Below are 22,849 nucleotides of genomic sequence, written 5' to 3'. Positions count from 1 at the left end.
GGATTTATTTTTGAGTTTCTTTCTCCTTTTTTGGCTTTAAAATTCATTTTATATGTGAGGGTTTTTTTTGTTCAATACTGTGTGTGTGTGTATTTTTATACAAAGCACTTGTAGCCAATGAGAACCAAATGAGAAGCTTTAGATCTGTCATACTGGTGAACACTGTATATGGTCTGATAAAGTCATGTTTGTAATTTCTGGATAGAATCTGAAATATTGCAAATTTTTCATAATTCATATCAGATCACTTGGAAGTGCCATTCTTTTTCTCCTCCTTCATTCTCCCCTCCCCTTTCCTTTGATTCTGTTCTTACTAAAGGCTGTGTTTTTAACTGATGTTAACTGGTCACTAAGTTAGCTCTTCTCTGTGCTTATCCACAGAAGAACAAGGTGAAGATACAGAAGGGTCTGCTAAAAGTACATCAGTGGCTGTTGCTGATGATAAAGACACAAGTGAGAGAGACACTAGTGAAGGCAAAAAAGCTAGTAAAGACTCTGGTAAGATGCTAGAATTTTGTCCTCCCCTTCCTTCCCCCCCCCCATCCTATTAAATGCTCTTTCATTTTAAACTGTCTGGACATTCCCACTACTATTCATTGCATGTGCATTTTGCATGTGATTTCTATCAGTAGCCTCCCATTGACCTATTTTTAATCATAACCATCTGACAGGATAGATGCGGATAAGTTGAAGAATATTACAGGACGACCAGTGAGATTATTTTTTAATCAAATCAGTTTGTGTGCTTGTAATTTTTTAAGCGCCTTTCATTAATCTTAGCTGTACTTGTGATTCCTCTGATGGCATATTAATTTTTCATAAGCATAGGATTAGATACCACTTGAATTCTTTTTTCTCTGCAATCAAATTTGGTCCCTCTTGTAGCCCTAAGAATGTGAGGAGTGGGGTTATTATTATTGTTGTTGAAGTTGGGTTTTTGTTTTCATTCTTGCCATCTGACCACTTACAGTCAAGAATCTGCCCTCTTTTGGGGCATTTATTTGAGGCATTTAGAAAAAAAAAACAAAAAACCCCAAAATCCAGCAAAAAAGATTACAGATGATTCAGCCTAAGAAAGAGGAAATATCATTGAAAATGGATTATGAGTTAGGTAATTTTGATCTCCTGGAATAGACAAATCCCAGTAATGAAAGCTACTGTCTTTGAAAACAAAACCCCTATGTCATGACATTTACTTGTGCACAAACAAACCCAGGGCCAGCATCTGGTGTAGAAACCCAAGGCTTTTTCTGTATTTGATTTGGCAAATATGTGACTTCATCCATGTTTTTTATGTATGAGATGGAAATCTATGGTCACAATGAATATTACATTGGCTACTTTTGCTGCACGCTATACCTAGTTACATTATGTTGGATTCATTGAAGCAGAAGAAATGCTGAAACAGGTTGAAGCCTATTAGTTTCAGGTAGTCATATATCTTTTCCCTGTATCCCAATGACAGCAGCATATAAAGGAACTTGTATTCTCCATAACGACATTCAGTTGTACAGAAAATATAATTTTACGTGCACGTTTACTTAAACCCGAATTAGCCCATATTTGTAATTCACTCTACATATTAAAAATTTTGGATTTATTCAAAATATTTATTGATGGCCCTTTCTATATCAAATTAATTCAGAAGACTGCTTTAAGGATTAAAGCTTAGTTTAAGTTTGCTTGTTGACATGTTGAGGTCAATATCTGTTACAGTTTAGACCTCAGCTGCACTTCAGTTGTTTTATTTTTGAGATCAAGAGACTGCAAAAAGGCTGCTGATGACAAAGATGATGTTGAAGAAGAAACTATGTTGTGGTTTAAAATATATATCCCCCTTGGCTGGCTCTTTGACTTGGAAAGAGCTGTCTGCAGCACAGTAAAGCCATGCTCCTAAGCTGACTTGGGTCTTTTCCGCATTGTCTAATCAGTGGGTCATCCTAAAAATGCTTCAAGGGAAAGGAGACAGCCACATTTCCTATCATTTGCTCTACCTAGGGGGCACCGGAATCCACTTCAGAGGACTTTTCTGCCCACTCTTTGTAAAGCAAACTCATTCATACTTGTGAAGGCAGGAGGAAGGTATTAAAGGTCCAGCGGCGAAAATGGACTCTGGAAGAAATAGTGTGGGGGAATTCTCAAGATTCCACTAGGATTAGTCTGTCATAAGAGCCAACTTTAATTGGGCAAACCTATGCCCAGATGCCTGCTGGGTGCAGTATAACACAAATGGCATAATTGTGGTGCACCCCAGTGTCAGTAATTACAAAGGTATCTCTGCAGTATGAGCCGTATAAAAACAAACGTCCTCATGCTTTTCAGCGTCCACAGAAAACAATTTATACTGTAAACTCTTAAACTGACCTTTTAAAAACTTTTGTTTAATTTTCTAAATTAATTCTGCTTATGTAGCACTCATGCCAGGGTCTTAATTCTCAACTCAGCTGACAAGTATTTCTAATGACTGAATAACTGCTTATATATAATTGAATGTTAATTTGGGCTTTCTCATGAATTGAGTGTTGCAAGTCTTGCCAAGAGAAATCTCAGGAAAACCAATAAATTAATCACAATCTTAACAAGTTAGACAGGAAAGCGGTGTGACCCCTCTTTAGTATGGAATCTATTAGAGGAGAAAGGATTAACATGTTATTTAGTAACAGTGTGTTTGTGTAAGATGTTGTGCTGTATTGCTTACCTTATCTCAAGGACTGGAGCTTTCAGAATGAGACTTGGCAATATGAAAGTTATATTGGTTGAATATTCATTCAGAACAGAAAAGCCTACTAATGCCTCCTTTATATTGTCATTTAAATCTAGTGCCACTTTAGATTAATTATCATCCAAATTACAGCTCTATGCAATGCAAGAATTAATATGGAATTTATCCAGATTAATACATTTGCATTGAAAATATAATATGTCTCTGCCATGGCTAAGGGGAACACTTTTTAATAAGGTAGTAAACATGAGGAAGGATAGAAATTAACCTTCATTATTGCAGTGAAAATTACCCTTTCATTCTACTCTAATTAGAATGCTGTACCAGTAATTTTAATTTTAGAATTATTTTGAAGTTGAGTAACATCATCTGATATATCACAAGTCTTAAGTTATGCGATCTTTATGAAATACATTGATTCATAAATAACAAACCAGTATTTTTGTTCAAAGGTTTTTCAGAATTTTATTTCGTTAGGACACATGTTTTATTAGGCTTTCCCCACTTGTTATTAACATAAACCTTTTTATGACCCTTGTTTTTATTTTAGGGTTTTAGAATTATTAAGTAGGTGATTGCATTTGAATTGCAGTGAATTATGTCATTTTTGTACTAGCAATCTTACATGAATTAAATAATTCCGTAACTGACAGGTAATCATTGACTAGTCTATTTCATAGTGCTTATTTATAATTAAGCTTAGTTTTTGAGCTAAATGCATTGAAATTACATTATTCAACTAAACTAATGCTGTGCATTTTACATTATAAAATGAATTATGGCTGTGTTTCACAGTTAACCAGAAAACAACAAATAGCATGTCTCTAGAACAAAAACTGTATATTTAAAACACAAAGAATGACAGGATTTAGTCCTTTTCTAAAATTGCATATTAAGAATACAATGCCAGTGGAATATCCAGCTACACAAATGACCTAAAAGCTGCATACATCAGGACCCTTTAATACTGTTCAATTGCTATTTTTTTTCAGTGCCAATTCTATAAGCCCATGTCTTTGCTCTGTCACTCCACAGGGAACTTGTCAAAATAGTGAATTCACCAGTGAAAGTATATAGTATATACAGCTGAATCAGGTGTTAGGGCACTTCACGGGTATCAGTTGAACTAAAAGGAGCTGAATCTCTAGCGCTTTGCCCCTTGCATACTCATTTATACTTCTGAAAAGTGGGTGCATAGTGTGAAACACTACTAATTTAACCTGGTAGTGTTTGCCACTCACTCTGCACAGGTGCAAATGACTACACAAGGAGCAAAGCAGTGGAGAATCAGGCCCTAGGTTTCTAATGCTTACCATAAAAATTTGAGACTGTTATTTTACTTGATGCCAGATGTAACTTTGGTCATTTAAAAAGCAGCAACGTTTATGGTTGAATGAATCCAGACCCCCTCCCCCTCAATTGCCTTGGTTAGCTTTAACATTTTATATAATTAGCATAGTAAACATAGTAAAGGGACTGTTCTTTGTTATGTATTTATTACCCCAAAATGCAGTGTTTTATAAGGATTGGTTTACATTAAACACAAAAGAAAATTTACAAAACCAATACTTGTAACTATAGAAACAAGAAATATGAGTTTTATGATTGTTATTGGTCCCTTGAAATTGTTATCATATCCAGTGGTAGAAAATGTTGCTTAATGTAAACACACTATGCATTCTCTCTCTCTCTCTCTCTCTCTCTCTCTCTCTATTGCTCACAGCTAAATTCCACCAACAGTTCATACCAATATTAATCCATTTGCACCAATATAACTGGAAGCAGAGTTTGCCCAGAAAATTCCTGTAACAAATGCTACATGAATATAGCATGATATGGAAAAAAATATGCTTTTTATTTATTTTGAGCCAGATCCTCAGCAGGTGTAAATCAGCCATGCCCTATAGTAATACCAATCTACACCAGCTGAGAATCTGTCCATTATCTTTAAAATGGGACTTTTAAAGTGACATATGATGTAGATAAGAGACAGTAGTCAACTGTTAGACATTTTTGACAGTTGGAAATGAAGAGAGGTTAATAATTTGAACCCATCTTTCGAAGACTTGAAAAGTAACCTTTCTCTGTTAATAGAGTGTCACTTTTTTATTTCCCATAATTCTCATATTTAAGGTATTTAAATAATAATGATGTACTCCCACATAGAGTCTGATAGGCTAGGGAGTATCGGAAACTAAACTGAGTAATATAATGATAGCACATAATGTTGTCATGTACATTATGCCTTTAGGCATCAAAGGCCCAATGCCGCAGCCCTTAATCAAACAAAATTCTTAAACCCAGCTCTTTAAAGTATATAGGCCTTGCTGCGCTCAGCATTGCAATGCCCAACTGATTTAGGAGGTGAAATCTCATTTTCAAAAGGGAGTTAGGCACTTAGGAACCTAAATGCCATTGACCATCAATAGGATTTTGGCTCCTCAATGCCTAAATCCCTTTTGAAAATGAAACTTGGCCTCCTAAATCAGCTAGGCATTTCAATGCTGAGTGCAGCAATGCCTACTTACCTTTAAAAAGCTGGGCCCTACACACTAGCCTAAGTAAGGCCTAGCGGATCAGTCCTGAACAGTGTGGAAATTTGATGGAGTTCCAGAAACTAAGCTTGTTGACAAATTAGTTATTAAAGGTAGGAAAATATGTCAGGCGTAAACTTAAATTTTAGCAGGAATGTGTTGGAATCACTAGTCTAAATTACATGAAACTAAGTAATTACATGAGGAAACAAATACAAATGTAATGTGTGGGGAAGTGACCATTAATGTATATGTAATACAATATATTTGTGTGTTTAAAAAAAATGCCCTGAGGAAAATACCTCTGTATGATTCAGCATTCAACTATTTATTATTGTTCTCAGGGTCTGTTCGTTTTTTTCTGTTTACCTTGAAAGCTGTCCTTTTATTTTACTTCTTTTTTAATGTTGCCTTGTTTATATCAAATACTATATTGCCTATATAATAAGAGAAAAACGTTCTTGTTTTTTTCCAGAGAAAAATACAAGCATTTTCTTTGTTCATCTTTACCTTGTTTCCATAACATCCGTGACCTTATTTTTAAATTAAAACTAGGTTATTGTGCAATGAGGTGCAATTTGTTCATTTATATGAACCTTATGTGGATTGAAAAAAAATCAAGATAAATCTTCATGCACAGCATACAATCAGATTACCCCTGGACTATATATTTACGTTGGGTCTGATAGCAATCAATGGTTGAGCTTCATTGCATTTCAAGATGTATTTGCACCCAGTTGTCCAGTGATAGTGTCCTCACCCTGGAAATAATTTAGTTGCAAATTGACTGGAAGATGGTGAAAATTGAAAGTTAAAATTAGAAATACTCATAATAAACAGCAGAAAAAGGGTCAGATGATGCCGCACTATGATGAGATTGGAATGGTTGGTAAATGAGGTTTTGTGTTTGTCATGAGATGTATGTGACATGCCTACCCAATGCTGTTGTAATATCCAGCCTAGCAAAAGAGATTATCTGGCAAATTGATGCTGGAAAGAATTTTCTGATGGACTGGGAAATTAGAATTGCACTCTTTTCTTTGATGTGTGCACGACTGGGCCACGTTATACAGCTAGTTCAGGCATAATATTAAATACAGTATTTAATACCTAGTAGTAGAACTATCTATAGAAAATAATTATATTCTTGGGTTGATTACAATACCACAGTATAGAACTTCATAATGTAAACCTTTAAAGCAACACAAAATTACTGATTTTTGCATATAATTAGTATTTAGTTAGCTCAAATCCTGTTTTCCACAATGTGTGCATGGAGTTGTAGGTTTTGGGAGGTTGTCTGGAATTGGGGGGTTTTTTTGTTTGGGTGGGTGGGTTTAGGTTTTTTTGTTTGGTTTTTGGGTTTTTTTGTATTTTTTAGAGGCTCACTGTATTTAGCTTCAGAACTATAACCAAGCAGGGCTTATCAAAGCAGCACAATAATTTCACTGCCCAAACATTTTAGAAATGGTAGAAGGTAATTAAATGTTAGAAAATTATCTATTTTGGAAAACAAGGATTTCTGAGTGAAAGTTGATTTGATTTACTGTAATAGAGAATTTCAGACTGAGATGCTGAAGAGACCATGTTATTGATTAATCTTTCAAGGCAACCTAAGGTTATCTAAACAAGACAGAAGAGTCCATTTTAAAATTTATTTCTAGAGTCTGCATCAAGGATAAAGGTGTGTTTTCACCTTTGTATTTGCCAGGTTTCAAATTGTTTTATTTAAATACATTCTTTTATATATTTAGCATAACCATGTGGGAGATTATAAGGCATCATAATCACAGCTCTTTCTATAGCATAACACTTCTCAGTTTAAAACATGGTTTTTTAAAAAAATTATGTTTTTGGAACAGGAATAATCACACCAGAGAAGGAGCCAAAAGTGAACACCGTGGTAGGGACACAACAGCTACTTCAGGCAAAAGAAGAGGATGGTGCATCTAAGAAATCAAAACCTCTTGAGGACAATAAATTTGGACATGAACAGGTAAAAGAAAATGTAACAATTCCATTGCCTCATAGAACTCTCTCAGGTAGTTCAAAAGTAAAACAGAGATCAAATGCTATTGAAATAGCAATGCTATCATGTCATTCAAAACACACTAATACCCTGCATCTTCATTTGCTGTTTTTCAGTTCTATCAATGTCCTTATTGTAACTACAGTAGTAGGGACCCAAATCGTATCCAGATGCATGTCCTGTCACAGCATTCAATGCAGCCCGTTATCTGCTGTCCCCTCTGCCAGGATGTCCTCAGCAACAAAATGCATCTCCAACTTCATTTGACCCATTTACACAGTGTGTCTCCTGACTGTGTGGAGAAACTGCTTATGACCGTAAGTATTCAAAATACTGATACATATTCGACAGGAACATACTCAGACATGTAGACAATGAATTTGTTGTGACCTAGTATTCTGGTAGCCAGAGCTGGGGACTGAGAATCAGGACTTTTGGATTCTGTTCCTAGCTCTGCGGCCTGAAGAAAAGCTCTGTGTAAGCTCAAGAGTTTGTCTCTCTCGCCAAAAGAAGTTAGTCCAATAAAAGATATTACCTCACCCACCTTTCCCCCCGAGTTGTATCAGTAATTTATGTCCCTAGGGCAAGTCACTGAAGCTAGATTTTCAAAGATGCTGAGACCCTATAATTTACATTTAAGTCAACTTTGAAAAATCAGGCCACTCACCTTTCTGTACCTCAGTGCACAACTCTAAATTGGATGTATTCATATCTATCCCACAAGGGTATTGTGAACATTAACTTATTGTTTGTAAAATAGTAGGAGTTCCCTGGGCAAAAAGTACTACTGCAAAGTATTATTTTTATTAGTGTTAATTGGTATTATGAGTTTTTCTGAACATATTTCATAACATATAATATTCAAATGAATTCCTCAAGTTCAGCTAGAAATATAAAAGCAACGTATACTGTGATATACCATGTCATTTTGGCATGTGTTATATGATGTTAATAGTTGTTGGATCACAGCTTTAACCAGAAAACACAGGCCCCAGTTCTTTCGTCTGTTCTGGCTGTTTTTTGCCTCTTCTATGAGGAAAGCTTCTCTAAAGCCCACAGATTCAGCCCCCTGAGGAGTCCTCTTTCCACCCAGTGATTTCTTTACCCATAGAGCTAGTGTGGCAGCTCTACACCACCCTGCTCCTGATTCCTATGTGTGACCAGGGAAAAGGAGGGCTGGATGGAGAGCTTCTGAGACCTCTCTACATTGTACTAGGAGCTCAGCTGATCCCCAGCTGACCCTAGTTCTGTACTAAGTACAGTTCTGCCAAACCAGAATATTTGGCCCATCACATAGGAAATACTATGTAGGCTGGAAATGTAACTTTTGCATTTCTTAAATTTTTATTTTTGTTTAATTTTGTGATTTTTAATGAGGCCAACTACATTGCTGTGTTTTTTAGCATTTAGGCTATGTGTACACTGTGCACCTTACAGCGGCACAAGATACATGTGTGGAGGGGATTCCTCCCTCATCCCACAAAGTTCCAGGACCAGGACCTCCTTCACACCGTACCCTTCTCTACTCAGATCCTGTGGAGGATGCAGTGTAGGTCCAGGGTCCTCACTGGGGAGGGGACAGAGACAGGATGCAGTTGGGGGCCATAGTTAGGGATGCATATCGTCTCCATTCCAGATACATAGAGATTCCCAGGAAAAAAAGTATATAGCTACCACAAGGCAATGTGGCTTCAGTTAATTTAGGTGAATAGGATGGGGAAGGAGTGAGATCCTGCCTTTGCTGTTTCCATAGGTTGGCTGGAGACCAGATTCTGAAAAGCTAGGTTTAGAAGTCAGTAAAACATCTGTTTACACTGTCACAACAGTATCTTCATCCTGGAAAAAGATTGAAACTTTATTTTTTTTAAATACACTGAACATTATAAGATTTTATCATAAGAGGCTGAAGAAACTGTGGAGCAATCCTCTACTTGCAGGATTTATTTTTTTCTCCCCATATCAATGATTTTCTCCTGTTTTGATGTTAGGATAAGTTTAGGAGGGGGTTGTTTTGTTTCTGGGTTTTTGTAGAGAATTTTAGCGATGGGGGTGTTATTGGAAAACTTAATCTTTCTCATATAAATTGCCTCAGTATAAATTGCATCTAAGAGTAACATGCCCTGTCCACATCTGATCTCCCTGATCACAAAGGAAATGGACGTTTCCTAAAAATCTCATCTGTGGGATGTTTGCAATCACTATTTTTCATTCCACCCTCTCCCCACCACAACCAAAGGCATTAGTTCTCTGAGCAGACTCTGCCCATGCTAAATTTAAAATTTCAGATTTGAATGTGGTTAGAATTATTTTTCTCAGTGGGCAAAGTATATATTCTTTTCACTCTCATGTATCACAGTAATGGCTCAAGAGATTTTTGGGCAAACATTCCAAGTGCTTCATTCTTGAGCGGACACCAAACAGAAAATTCAGCCCCTATCTGGGTATTTATATGGCCCTTAGTCCCATAGTGTCAGAGCACCTCACAGTCTTTAATGTATGGGGTTAGGTCTGTAATCCCATTTTACAGGTGGGAAACGGAGGCATGGAGGGACTGTTACTTGCCCAAGGTCACAGGCCTGTAATCCAGGACTGAATCAAGCCCTTGGATTTTGCTGTGTGACAAGCTTTGAACCATGTGTGATGCACTGATAAACAGTGTGTTTTCTTCTTTGAATGTAATACTGTCTCCTTGCTTTTTTAAAGGTTCCTGTACCAGATATGATGATGCCCAATAGTATGCTATTGCCTGCAGTTCCTTCAGAGAAATCCGAGCGTGACACACCTGCTACCATTACAGCAGAAGGATCTGGGAAATATTCAGGTATGCAAACAAAAGACCAGACATGGAGAATCTAAATGAATGATTCTTGGAGCAAACCACTTGATTCTTCCTTGGTACAGTACTACTTTTTTTGGTTACAAACATTAACAAGAGGTAACAGGAGAAAAATAGTAAGATGTCATCTAGGGCAGTGGTTCCCAAAGCCGCTCCGCCTCTTGTTCAGGGAAAGCCCCTGGTGCGCCGGACTGGTTTGTTTACCTGTCGCGTCCGCAGGTTCGGCCGATCGCGGCTCCAACTGGCTGCGGTTCGCCGGTCCAGGCCAATGGGGGCTGCATGAAGCGGCGCGGGCCAAGGGATGTGCTGGCCGCCCTTCCCGCAGCCCCCATTGGCCTGGAGCGGCGAACCGCGGCCAGTGGGAGCCGCAATCGGCCGAACCTGCGGACACAGCAGGTAAACAAACCAGTCAGGCGTGCCAGGGGCTTTCCCTGAACAAGCGGCGGACCAGCTTTGAGAACCACTGATCTAGGGCATGATTTTCAAAGATGGGCCTCTGTAAATGCCACAGCTTAGCAATGAACTTGGCTCTTTGCATAGGCACATATCTAACTGGATGCATCTTGTCCATGTCATTGTACAAATACTTGACTTGAGCTAGTATACACCTGTGGTCATTTGAATGTAGAAATTAGGCATGCAGCTGTCTGTGGCCATTTTGAAAATAAGCCCCTTGCCGTTTTAAAAATATATAGGACATGATCTAAAAGATAATGAGCTATCTGTAACTCTCACTAGAGCCAATAGGAATGTCAGATGAATGGGTCCTTAGGATCCAGCCCATATTTCAATTTTCACTCCAGACACACTCTCCCCTGTGCTAATAGGCTGTCTGCTCCAAGCCCCTGTTCAGTCTTTTCACTTCAGCCCCCACCCTTAATACCTTCTCTCCGTGCCCTGTCCCCCTCAGCATCCCTTCTCTCTGCTTTCTCCTCCCCTCCTTCATCTCTATGTTTAACTAACTGAACCCCACCCTAAGAATTAACAAAAAATATTGTGGCACTAACATTCTGTTGGTCACCTTCACTGATCATTCTGCTTGTATGTTTGCCCCTTTTCCCTACTCTTTATCTGTCTCTCTTATTTGTTTGTTAGCAATTTGGAGCAGGGACTGTCTATGTTTGTACCTTGCACAATCAGGGACCATTTTTGGTTGGTCCTTAGACACTGAGGGTGATAAGATAAATAATAATATTGCCTATGCTCAAATGTTACATGTCTAAAAGATATTTCTTTGTCTTCCTTAACCAGGTGACAGTCTGATGGATGAGAAAAATACTCCTGGGCTTGATGAAGCAAAAACTGGAATGGAAATTAAGACTGAGGAACAGAAGCCACCTAAGGAATGTACTGAAATGCCAGAATGGAATAAGAGCAGCAGTAAGGATACAAAGATCACCGAATCACTGCCAGATCAATTGAATGAACAGCAAAAGAAGCAGCAACTATCTGTTTCTGATCGCCATGTCTATAAATATCGTTGTAACCATTGTAGCTTGGCTTTTAAGACTATGCAGAAGCTTCAGATACATTCCCAGTATCATGCTATTCGGGCTGCTACCATGTGTAGCCTTTGTCAACGTAGCTTCCGTACATTCCAGGCTTTAAAAAAACACTTGGAAGCAGGCCACCCTGAACTCAACGAAGCTGAAATTCAGCAGCTGTATGCATCTTTACCTGTAAATGGTGAACTCTGGGCAGAAAGTGAAAGTATGGCACAAGATGATCATGCACTAGAACAGGAAATAGAACGAGAATATGAGATGGACCAGGAAGGTAAAGCAAGTCCTGTAGGAAGTGATAGTAGCTCTATTCCAGATGATATAGGCTCAGAACCAAAGCGGACCTTACCTTTTAGAAAAGGGCCAAATTTTACTATGGAGAAATTTCTAGATCCATCTCGCCCATATAAATGTACAGTGTGTAAAGAATCTTTCACTCAAAAGAACATTCTCTTGGTCCATTATAATTCAGTGTCTCATTTACATAAACTCAAAAAGGTTTTGCAGGAAGCATCAAGTCCTGTCCCTCAAGAAAGCAACAGCAGCACTGATAACAAACCCTACAAATGCAGCATTTGTAATGTTGCATATAGCCAAAGTTCTACATTGGAAATCCATATGAGATCTGTGCTTCATCAGACTAAGGCAAGGGCTGCAAAATTAGAACCAAGTGGTAATATAACTAGTGGAAATAGTGTAGCAGGGAATGTTAATAGCCCTAGCCAAGGGATGCTAGATTCTATGAGCTTACCAGCAGTTAACAGCAAAGATACCCACTTAGATGCCAAAGAATTAAATAAAAAGCAAGCTTCTGAATTAATTTCTGCTCAGCCCACACATCATCCATCCCAGTCACCAGCACAACTTCAAATGCAATTACAACATGAACTGCAACAGCAAGCTGCGTTCTTTCAGCCCCAGTTTCTAAACCCTGCATTTTTGCCTCACTTTCCCATGACACCAGAAGCACTGCTGCAATTTCAACAGCCTCAGTTCCTTTTTCCATTCTACATACCTGGGACAGAATTTAGCCTGAGCCCAGACCTGTGTTTGCCTGGTTCTGCCACATTTGGTATGCCTGGAATGGCAGGGATGACAGGATCAGTGCTAGAAGATTTAAAGCAGCAGATACAGACCCAACACCATGTTGGACAAACGCAACTACAAATCTTACAGCAACAAGCACAACAGTATCAATCAACACAACCCCAAATTCAGTCACAAAAACAGCAGCAGCAAAGTAGCAAACTAATGAAACAGGAGCAAAATAGTCTAGTAAGTGCAGACTGCCAGCTGATAAAGGATATGCCATCATATAAAGAATCAGAAGAGATTTCTGAGAAACAAGAAAAGCCAAAGCAAGAATTGACAAATGAAAGCGAAGGACTAAAGGAGAACAAAGATATGAAGAAGCAGAAATCCTCAGAACCGACCATTCCACCACCTAGAATAGCTTCTGGGGCTAGAGGAAACGCAGCCAAAGCTTTGCTGGAGAATTTTGGCTTTGAGCTCGTTATTCAGTATAATGAAAACAGACAAAAAGTACAGAAAAAAAGTAAGACCAGTGAAGGTGAAAACACTGACAAACTGGAATGTGGAGCATGTAGCAAACTATTTTCTAACATTCTTATTTTGAAGAGTCATCAAGAGCATGTGCATGGTCAGTTTTTTCCTTATGGAGCACTGGAGAAATTTGCCCGTCAATACAGGGAGGCTTATGACAAACTTTACCCAATTTCACCATCCTCTCCAGAAACCCCACCTCCCCCGCCTCCTCCCCCGCCTCCTCCCCCTTCCCTGCCTTCAACTCCTTCACAGCCTTCTTCGGCCAGCTGTGGAAAAATTCAAAATACAACTCCCACTCCTTTGCAAGCTCCTCCACCCACCCCGCCACCGCCGCCTCCACCTCCGCCGCCCCCACCGCCCCCTCCGCCACCACCTTCGGCTCCACCTCAGGTCCAGCTGCCTGTTTCATTAGATCTTCCGCTTTTCCCTCCAATTATGATGCAGCCAGTGCAACATCCTGCGCTGCCTCCTCAGCTTGCCCTCCAACTACCACCAATGGATACTTTGTCCGCAGATCTTACTCAGCTTTGTCAGCAGCAGCTAGGATTAGATCCCAACTTCCTACGACATTCTCAGTTCAAGCGTCCACGTACAAGAATCACAGATGATCAGTTAAAAATCTTGCGGGCTTATTTTGATATTAACAATTCTCCAAGTGAAGAACAGATTCAAGAAATGGCTGAGAAATCTGGCCTTTCCCAAAAAGTTATCAAACACTGGTTTCGTAATACACTTTTTAAGGAACGACAAAGAAATAAAGATTCCCCATACAACTTTAGTAATCCTCCCATAACTGTATTGGAAGATATCAGAATTGATCCTCAACCCACTTCCTTAGAGCATTACAAATCTGATGCATCTTTCAGCAAGAGATCATCTAGAACTAGGTTTACTGACTACCAGCTTAGGGTCTTACAAGATTTTTTTGACACAAATGCTTATCCAAAGGATGATGAAATTGAACAACTTTCAACTGTACTTAACCTACCTACACGAGTTATTGTTGTATGGTTCCAAAACGCACGACAGAAAGCTCGCAAAAGTTATGAAAATCAAGCAGAAACTAAAGATAATGAAAAAAGAGAACTCACTAATGAGCGCTATATTCGAACTAGCAACATGCAATATCAATGTAAGAAATGCAATGTAGTTTTTCCCAGAATTTTTGATTTAATTACACACCAGAAAAAACAGTGTTACAAAGATGAAGATGATGATGCTCAAGATGAAAGCCAAACAGAAGATTCCATGGATGCCACAGATCAAATGCTATATAAAAGTTTCACCGTTTCTGGCCAAACAGACTCATCAAAAAGTACAACTGTGACAGCAGCAAGCTCTGGTTCTGGTTCTAGTACTCCTTTATTGCCATCACCCAAACCAGAGCCTGAGAAGAGTTCTCCTAAACCTGAGGCAACAGAAAAGCCAAAGCAAAATGACATCACCCCTAAGCAAATTGATACCACCTCACAAGGCACCAAACCTGTACAATCTGCACCAATAACTTCCTCTGATCTACAGCCATCAGTCTCTCAGTCACAACAGCAAAAACAACCACAGATGGTGGGACGACCTCCTTCTGCGTCACAAACCACACCGGTTCCTTCTAGTCCTATATCAATTTCAATGACTTCTCTACAGAACAGTCTACCTCCTCAGTTATTACAATACCAATGTGACCAGTGTACAGTTGCCTTTCCAACTCTAGAACTTTGGCAAGAGCACCAGCACATGCATTTCCTAGCAGCCCAAAACCAATTTCTTCACTCTCAGTTTTTAGAAAGACCCATGGATATGCCCTATATGATATTTGACCCCAATAATCCTCTGATGACTGGACAATTGCTTAATAGTTCTCTTGCTCAGATGCCCCAGCAGACGAGCTCATCACACACATCGCACCCTGCTACAGTTTCTGGCTCACTTAAACGAAAACTGGATGATAAAGAAGATAATAATTGTAGTGAAAAGGAAGGCGGAAACAGTGGGGAAGACCAACATCGTGATAAGCGCTTGAGAACTACCATTACTCCAGAGCAGCTGGAAATACTCTATGAAAAATACCTATTAGATTCTAATCCCACCAGAAAGATGCTAGATCATATTGCACGTGAAGTGGGACTTAAAAAGAGAGTAGTACAAGTCTGGTTTCAGAACACACGAGCCCGAGAAAGAAAAGGACAGTTCCGTGCAGTAGGTCCAGCCCAGTCACATAAAAGATGTCCTTTTTGTCGAGCACTGTTTAAAGCAAAGTCAGCTTTGGAAAGTCACATTCGCTCTCGGCACTGGAATGAAGGAAAACAGGCAGGTTATAGTTTGCCTCCAAGTCCATTAATATCAACTGAAGATGGAGGAGAAAGCCCACAAAAATATATTTTTTTTGATTATCCGTCACTGTCGTTAACAAAGATTGATCTATCAAGTGAAAATGAATTAGCCTCCACAGTGTCAACCCCTGTTAGTAAAACTGCAGAGATGTCCCCAAAGAATCTTTTAAGCCCTTCTTCTTTCAAAGCGGAGTGCAGTGAGGATATAGAAAATCTGAATGCCCCTCCTGCTGACTCTGGGTATGATCAAAATAAGACTGACTTTGATGAGACTTCATCAATTAATACAGCAATTAGTGATGCCACAACAGGAGATGAGGGAAACAATGAAATGGAAAACGTGACTTGTAGTTCAGGGGATGTGAAACCTGTATCATCTCCCAAAGAGCCAAAAACACTTGTGAATGATTCTTTTTCAAAAACAGCAACCACACCTACAATTGAGAATTGTGATGAAAAGTTTCTCTTCTCCCTAACTAGCCCATCGATACATTTCAGTGACAAAGATGGTGATCATGACCAAAGTTTTTACATTACTGATGATGCCGATGATAATGCCGATCGCAGTGAAACATCAAGCATTGCGGATCCAAGTTCACCCAACCCATTTGGAGCTAACAACCCCTTTAAATCCAAAAATAGTGATCGACCAGGTCACAAACGTTTTCGAACACAAATGAGTAACCTCCAGCTTAAAGTCCTCAAGGCTTGCTTTAGTGACTATCGGACTCCAACCATGCAAGAATGTGAAATGCTAGGGAATGAGATTGGTCTGCCCAAACGGGTGGTCCAGGTTTGGTTCCAGAATGCCCGGGCAAAAGAAAAGAAATTCAAAATTAACATAGGGAAGCCATTCATGATAAATCAGAGTGGAACTGATGGGACAAAGCCAGAATGTTCTCTATGTGGGGTGAAGTATTCTGCACGTTTATCTATAAGAGACCATATCTTTTCCAAACAACATATTTCAAAAGTGAGAGAAACTGTAGGAAGTCAGCTAGATCGGGAGAAAGATTATTTAGCTCCCACAACTGTTAGACAGCTGATGGCACAGCAGGAATTGGATCGTATAAAGAAGGCTACAGATGTGCTAGGCTTAACAGTACAGCAGCCCGGCATGATGGACAGCAGTTCACTTCATGGTATCAGTTTGCCAGCAGCTTACCCAGGACTCCCTGGCCTTCCTCCTGTTCTTCTGCCTGGAATGAATGGTCCATCCTCCTTGCCTGGATTTCCACAAAGTTCAAACAGTAAGTCAGTAAGGGGATGAATTACTTATTTGATTAATTTTAATGATATTGTGTAGTTATCGACCACCTGTGAAGAACAGCATACTGTGCATTGATATCCTATTCCTATCACTTCTCTGTGAGCATCAAAGTACTGCTATTGGCTACACTCAGCCCATTATTGGATTGTTTCAGTAGGTAATTGGTAATATTACTGGTTCTCCCAAAACTGAAATTCAGTTGAATTAAATTGAAATCCAACTTCCAGAAGTTTTATTAAATTGTGTAACTACCAGTATAGTGCACTCTACTGTGTTGTGCAATAACTGGCCCATGTGGACCCCGCTGGCATGCGCTAAAAGTTCCCTAGTGCACGTTAATGTAGTACTGTTTGAAACGGGACTTCGTTAATGTGCACTAGGAAACTTTTTTAGTACACACCGGCAGGATCCACATGGGCCAGATAGTGCACAACACACGAGTGCCCACTCCACTAGTGCAGACTAATGCATTGTGTAGACGAGCCCTTAGGCAGCCTTGCCTGCCATAACATTTTATCTAATATTATTGTTCTGGTTATTTTGAGTTGAGATTTCTTTACACAAAGTGTAGATTAACATTCTATATTTAATGGCTTGCAAAAATGAAACTGAACATAACAGCCTATGAAACACAGAGTAGAATTTACACCAAAACCTGCCTTATGCAACCACCCAATGGACTCCTCAGAATCTGTTGCCTAGTTCAAAAGGTGTTTAACTGAATGTAAAACAGATTTTTACTGGAAACCTTCAGAATATTTTAAAGTAGTTGGCGGGTTAAGAGGAGGACTTTCCCGCTGGAGGTAGTTCTTATGGACTATTTCATTGAGGCCAGGATCCTGAGAGGTTTGGAGCCTGTGCAGCCCCCTGTGGTTTGTATGGGTGCTGCGCACGCTCATCCTGCCATTCGGGCCGGTGTATGTAACCGAACATCTGCTGTGATTTAGACAGAGTGCTGCAGTTGACACGGCACATCATTTTGCTTCCATTACTCTTACTGAGAAGCGCTTGCTCATGCAGATAGTTTCACGGAGGTTACGGAACTAGGCTTCCTGTATCAAAAATTCGTTGAACACTGACAGAAGGCATCTGATTTTTTTTTTTTTAAATGGTTTCCAGTGTTGTGGGCAGAGTTCACTGTAGGTTCACCATTGCGGATGCAAACCCTAATATTTAGTTTCTACCTACCTGATTGTACAGGTAAATCAAGTAATTACACATCAAAATTAGTGAGTGGAGGGGGAAGGCCCCTTCATGTAAGTGGCTCCATTTGTGTTGCCTTAGGTTGTTAAATTTTGATGTATGTAAACAACTTACTTTGCCGGGAGGGCTACTGATTCAATCACCAATATGGTCAGTCAGACTAGAACTGTAGCAGTAGCTCCTGTTCTACACAGTTCTGTTTTGATTGATGATGACCATGTCATTGCTTCCCTAAGTGGTGGTCAAAGCATCTTGTTTTTCTATTCACTGGGTCAGAAGGGCTCTCCTTCCACAATGGATTCTCTGGCTGAGTGCCCTTCTGTTTTTGTCAGTTATTGGCATACAAAGTGCATATAAAACAAATAGGAAGTAGTTTTGAAATACTGCAATATATTCATTTAGTCTCCTCTTAATTGTATATAATGTATATGTCCAAAAGTGGCTAATCTTTGTTTATAGAAATTAGGGATAAATATAATTTGTCTACATAACTTAGCTAAATGGCCTTAGGCAACCTCATCTTCAGGTATAGCAAGCCCCAGAAAACTCACATCTCTCTTTAAATTATTCCCTTATTAATGCACAGATGAAATGTTTGGTAGTACAGACCAGTTGGTCTATGATTGTTGAATTATCAGATAGTCTAATTTCCACACAACATCTTTTATTTGAGATAAATTTAAATCATTAATACAGTAGCATATTCAGTGAATCACCAATTGAGATGGATTCTCAGCCCCTCTCATCTCACATCTTTTTAGGTTAATCGGTTCATTATGGTCTAACCCTACGGTGTAAATTGGCTAGTAGAGTTTTGTCATTAAGTTTTTCTTCAACCATATGTTAAGGTGCCCCTGCATCCCTTTTTTGTTGCCCAGTAAATACGTGCATACATAAATCTTCATTCCCTAATGGTACATAATAGAGTAGTAGTCGAAGTGAAAATAAAAATAGATTAGTTTAATCATTCATTACTGAAAAGAACTCATTATCCTTAAAAGTTCTCTAATACGTGTTCAACACTACTATTCTCCACACCTAATTAACCCACTTTTAACATCTCCTCTGCTATGCTTTGGGTGACAGTATACATCCATATTTGATGCTGGGAAAAGTTTAAGCATAACCTTCTTGGAGTCTGCCTCTGAGCAGACTCTTCACTGGCTGTAATCTTCTAACTTTTTCTGCATTTGCAGCCAGCAGAATACCATTTCTGCCTTACTAACTGTGTGAGGGATTTCCTGAAGTCTGCTCCCAGGGGGGTTACCAACCTGTTCCTTAATTATTGTACATGCTCTGAATTTCAGATTTTATTATTTTTTGCTTGTGTGTCATTTCCTCTTCCTGGTCCTGACCTGCTAACACATACACACAAGCCATCCCATTGATTTAATGGGAAGGCTTATGTGAATAGCTGCTCACATGCATAAATGTTTACAGGGTTCACACATGTTTTCATCAGCAAAGGCCAGTCTGTTTTGTGATCTTAAAGGGACAATGTCAACATAAAAAAATGCACATTTTTATAGAATGTCGTTGCTGTTATTACTAAGACACCGCATTAGTGAAACTGTAATAATTAAAATGGAATTTTCCTTTTGTCTTCATTTGTATTTCACATTTTTCATTTTACGTATTCTAGGAAGTGAAACTAACTTGATCAGCTTCACTTGGCTTATAATCAATTTCATTTTCAGGTTCTTGTGCCCAACACTCTTTTGTTTGGGTTTCAACACTGCATGGAAATTATTAACTTCCCTCAAAATGGTTTTAAATAAATTTTTAAACATGCAACATTTCCTGTACCATCAGGCAAGGAAAAATAATATTTTCCTAAATGATGGAAAATCTAAATTTTGAGCCTAAACTACTTGAAATTGGTCCTAATAATTTCATTAAACACAGTGGTGTAACTGGACCTTTACTGGCAAAGATTACTTCACTTGGAAGAATATATTAACTCCCTTTCTGGATAGATGCACCAAGCAAATTTAGACATATTCATGTGTATCTGGGCACAGTTATTTTCTCAGGTCAGAAAGATTGTCTGGTTCTATGATATTATTCCCAGAAAACCTCTCCCCGTAGGATGAACTTCTTCAAATGAGAAATACCGTCTTATGATTGATCTGTTAAATTAAATACACCACCTTAGAGACATCAAATGCTGTATAATTTTTCAGCATTATTATTATGATTGTTCAGCGTATATATGGTCATTTTCAGGGAGTTCCACTTCCTAGGATATACTTCAAGTCTGGCTTATTTTCACTCTTCAGCCTCACTCCTATTTTACAATATGCTGCATATGGAAGAGCTTTTAGCTTAGAAGTCTCACTTATAGTTTTTCATCCTCTGCTAACAAACTTAATATTCTGTATTCTTCTTAATTTGTGTTTTTCCCCTATCAGAACACTCGTGCTTCAACATGCTTCTACAATGAATACTGGATCTTCAAGTCATGCTCATTAGAGTCTGAGCTCATCACTTAAGACTAAGGCTGTCTTTAAGATTCACAGCATGCTTTTTTCCAAGAATGTGCATATCACTGGGTAATGTGCACTTCAGTCGTTCCTGAAGTCTTATCGAGAGCGAAATATGATTCAGCAGCACTTATTTTTCTCATGACTGGGGCCCTAAATCATGTTCTCTATTCTTCTTTGAACCCTTGTTACCTTCTTCATTCATCTTGTTTGTCTCAGATTCCTCTGAGAGAGACCTCAAGTTTGCTATAAAACCACTTAAAACAGCCACTTAAAAGAGACAGGTAGCAGAGCTAAAACGTTTCTTTATAATTAGTGAATTGTCCAGTCTGTTATCTTAATGTCACATATGGGAGAATGAGATTCATCAGGTCTCCTGTACTGAGTTTTAGGTACTCTCAATCCACACTTCCCTGTAACAAACCCATTATTACTATTTTCTGCTGCAGTGTTCTCAGATGTTTAGTTGATTTTTGTACATTTCAACTAAATTCCAAAGAATATAATGGGAAAATAAAATAGGTGGATGGGTGAGGTAGCCAGCAGCATTGTGAGTATATTGAGGGCAAGAGGATGAGTGAGGCTGAAAGAGAAGAGGAATGCAAAGGAATTGTAAAAACCCTCAATAGCTATTGAGCCCAAAGGAGTATGATTCAAAAACAGCAGACAAAGCTGGGGTAGCAATTCACATTGATAACATCATCCATGCCTTTTTCCTGTAGGGTGGTTGACATCAAATACATTTTCAACAGACACTACAAAGCTTCCACAGTTATTTCCTACTGAAAGTATAGGGTGAAGCAACAGTATCTCAGATACCACTGTACGGTAACTGCAGCAATTACTGACTCTTTAATGATGACCATTGTGACTTGTGTCCCTATACTATTTAATCCCTGCTAACAATACATTTTAACTCCTTAGCGTTGCCCTCACCATTAAATAGCAGTAATGATACTGTGGCTACCACTAAATGGTCTCTGTGTTAAATCTGATAATCATTCCCCCTGAATTCTAATTGCTTTATTCCTAAGTAATGCTAAGCACCTGGATATTGATGATTTAAACTTCATTCTTGCCCACTAGATTAGTGTTTCCATGTAGCTAATACTCATCTAACCTCCATTATAGAGTCTGCAATATTGTTCTCTTATCCATGCACTCATAAGTTTTTCCTGGGGGCTGCTTTACTCCTACTGTCCTTTGGACATTAGGCTTTCTGTGTGTTCATTTCTCTACCAAGTTTATTTGTCTCTGAAAACAGACTTGGCCACAACGTACAACCTCTTAAATTCCCTTTTCTACCCTGTGCCATCGTTTAGTTTCCTGGCCAACTACAGATCTCATAGAAATTGCTTTAAAATAGATTGTTACCAGCCACTTACACTATATTTGGTACTTGAAACATAGCAAAGATTTCTTCCATTAATATATGAGACACACTTGTACTGTGCATGCATCCTCCAAACAAAACCAACACACACTTAGGTTTCCTTCTCTAATGAGTTGGAAATCATGCCTGCATGTTTCAAGTAAACTGAGAACAACAGCATTCCTGTGTAGATGGACTTTAATACTAATACACTTATCTCCCAGCAAATGCTGTGTTGACCTGATTGTCATGATGGTAGAGAATAGCTTTGTCTGTACACTCAAAAATGAAAATGTGAACTGTGCTGTATCCTAATAATGAATAGCATTGCTGTCCTTGCTATTTTTGTCAGTGTCTTGGATGGTCATTTGCCATTGATATTAGCTAAACACCTTTCTTTATTTGGTATTGTTATATTTTCCCACTTCAATTTGGGAAATTTCATTTTATTTGATAGTTAATTACTTGTAGTGAGCTCCATCATTACTAGATTTCTCAGGTAAAGAACAAGTGGGTATATCATCAGAGAGGTTAAAATGAATAACAAAGTAGAGATCTGACAAAGTATCAGTTAGTGGGAACACTCGCATGGTGCTTCTTTTCTAATAATTTGCTGTGGAGCACACTGAAGAAAATCACTTTCAGCCAGGAACATTAGCATTATACCTATAAGTATGATCCTGACCCTGACAACGGATCCACGTTGCATTCCCACAAAAATCTAGAGGGGTCCATATACAAGCAAGGATTCATGCACACAAACATGATGGCAGGATCAGGGCCATAATTTGTATGAGAGCAGTTGCTTTCAAGCAATATAACATTATAATTAATGAAAATCCATACATGTAAATAAACGGTTGATTAAGGCAGTAGATAATTCCAGTTTTTAAACCATTAAATTAATAATATAAGGTTTCATTCTTATTGCATCAATGGTGTTTTCTTTTTTTCAAATGATGACCTTTCCATGACCAGGATTGTATAATCAACAGTCTTTTCAGG

The 22,849-nt window shown here is 38.7% G+C and overlaps 1 protein-coding gene across 5 annotated transcripts in view; it reads left to right on the top strand.

Moving 5' to 3' along the window:
• The window catches only part of ZFHX4 (zinc finger homeobox 4), a 174,413-nt gene that overhangs the window by 147,029 nt on the left and 4,535 nt on the right, over nt 1–22,849 (top strand). For 4 of the 5 annotated variants that reach the window (XM_074944204.1, XM_074944205.1, XM_074944207.1 and 1 more), the window contains exons 5-9: nt 382–498; nt 7,119–7,252; nt 7,402–7,602; nt 9,989–10,106; nt 11,373–16,766. In XM_074944204.1, the coding sequence (XP_074800305.1) occupies nt 382–498; nt 7,119–7,252; nt 7,402–7,602; nt 9,989–10,106; nt 11,373–16,766 (5,964 nt within the window). The remainder of the gene's footprint in view (nt 1–381; nt 499–7,118; nt 7,253–7,401; nt 7,603–9,988; nt 10,107–11,372; nt 16,767–22,849) is intronic. The other variant, XM_074944208.1, reaches the window with a different exon arrangement.

Source organism: Natator depressus, chromosome 2, assembly GCF_965152275.1.
Source record: "Natator depressus isolate rNatDep1 chromosome 2, rNatDep2.hap1, whole genome shotgun sequence".
Taxonomy (NCBI): domain Eukaryota; kingdom Metazoa; phylum Chordata; order Testudines; family Cheloniidae; genus Natator; species Natator depressus.
This window is presented reverse-complemented; position numbering and strand designations above follow the sequence as displayed.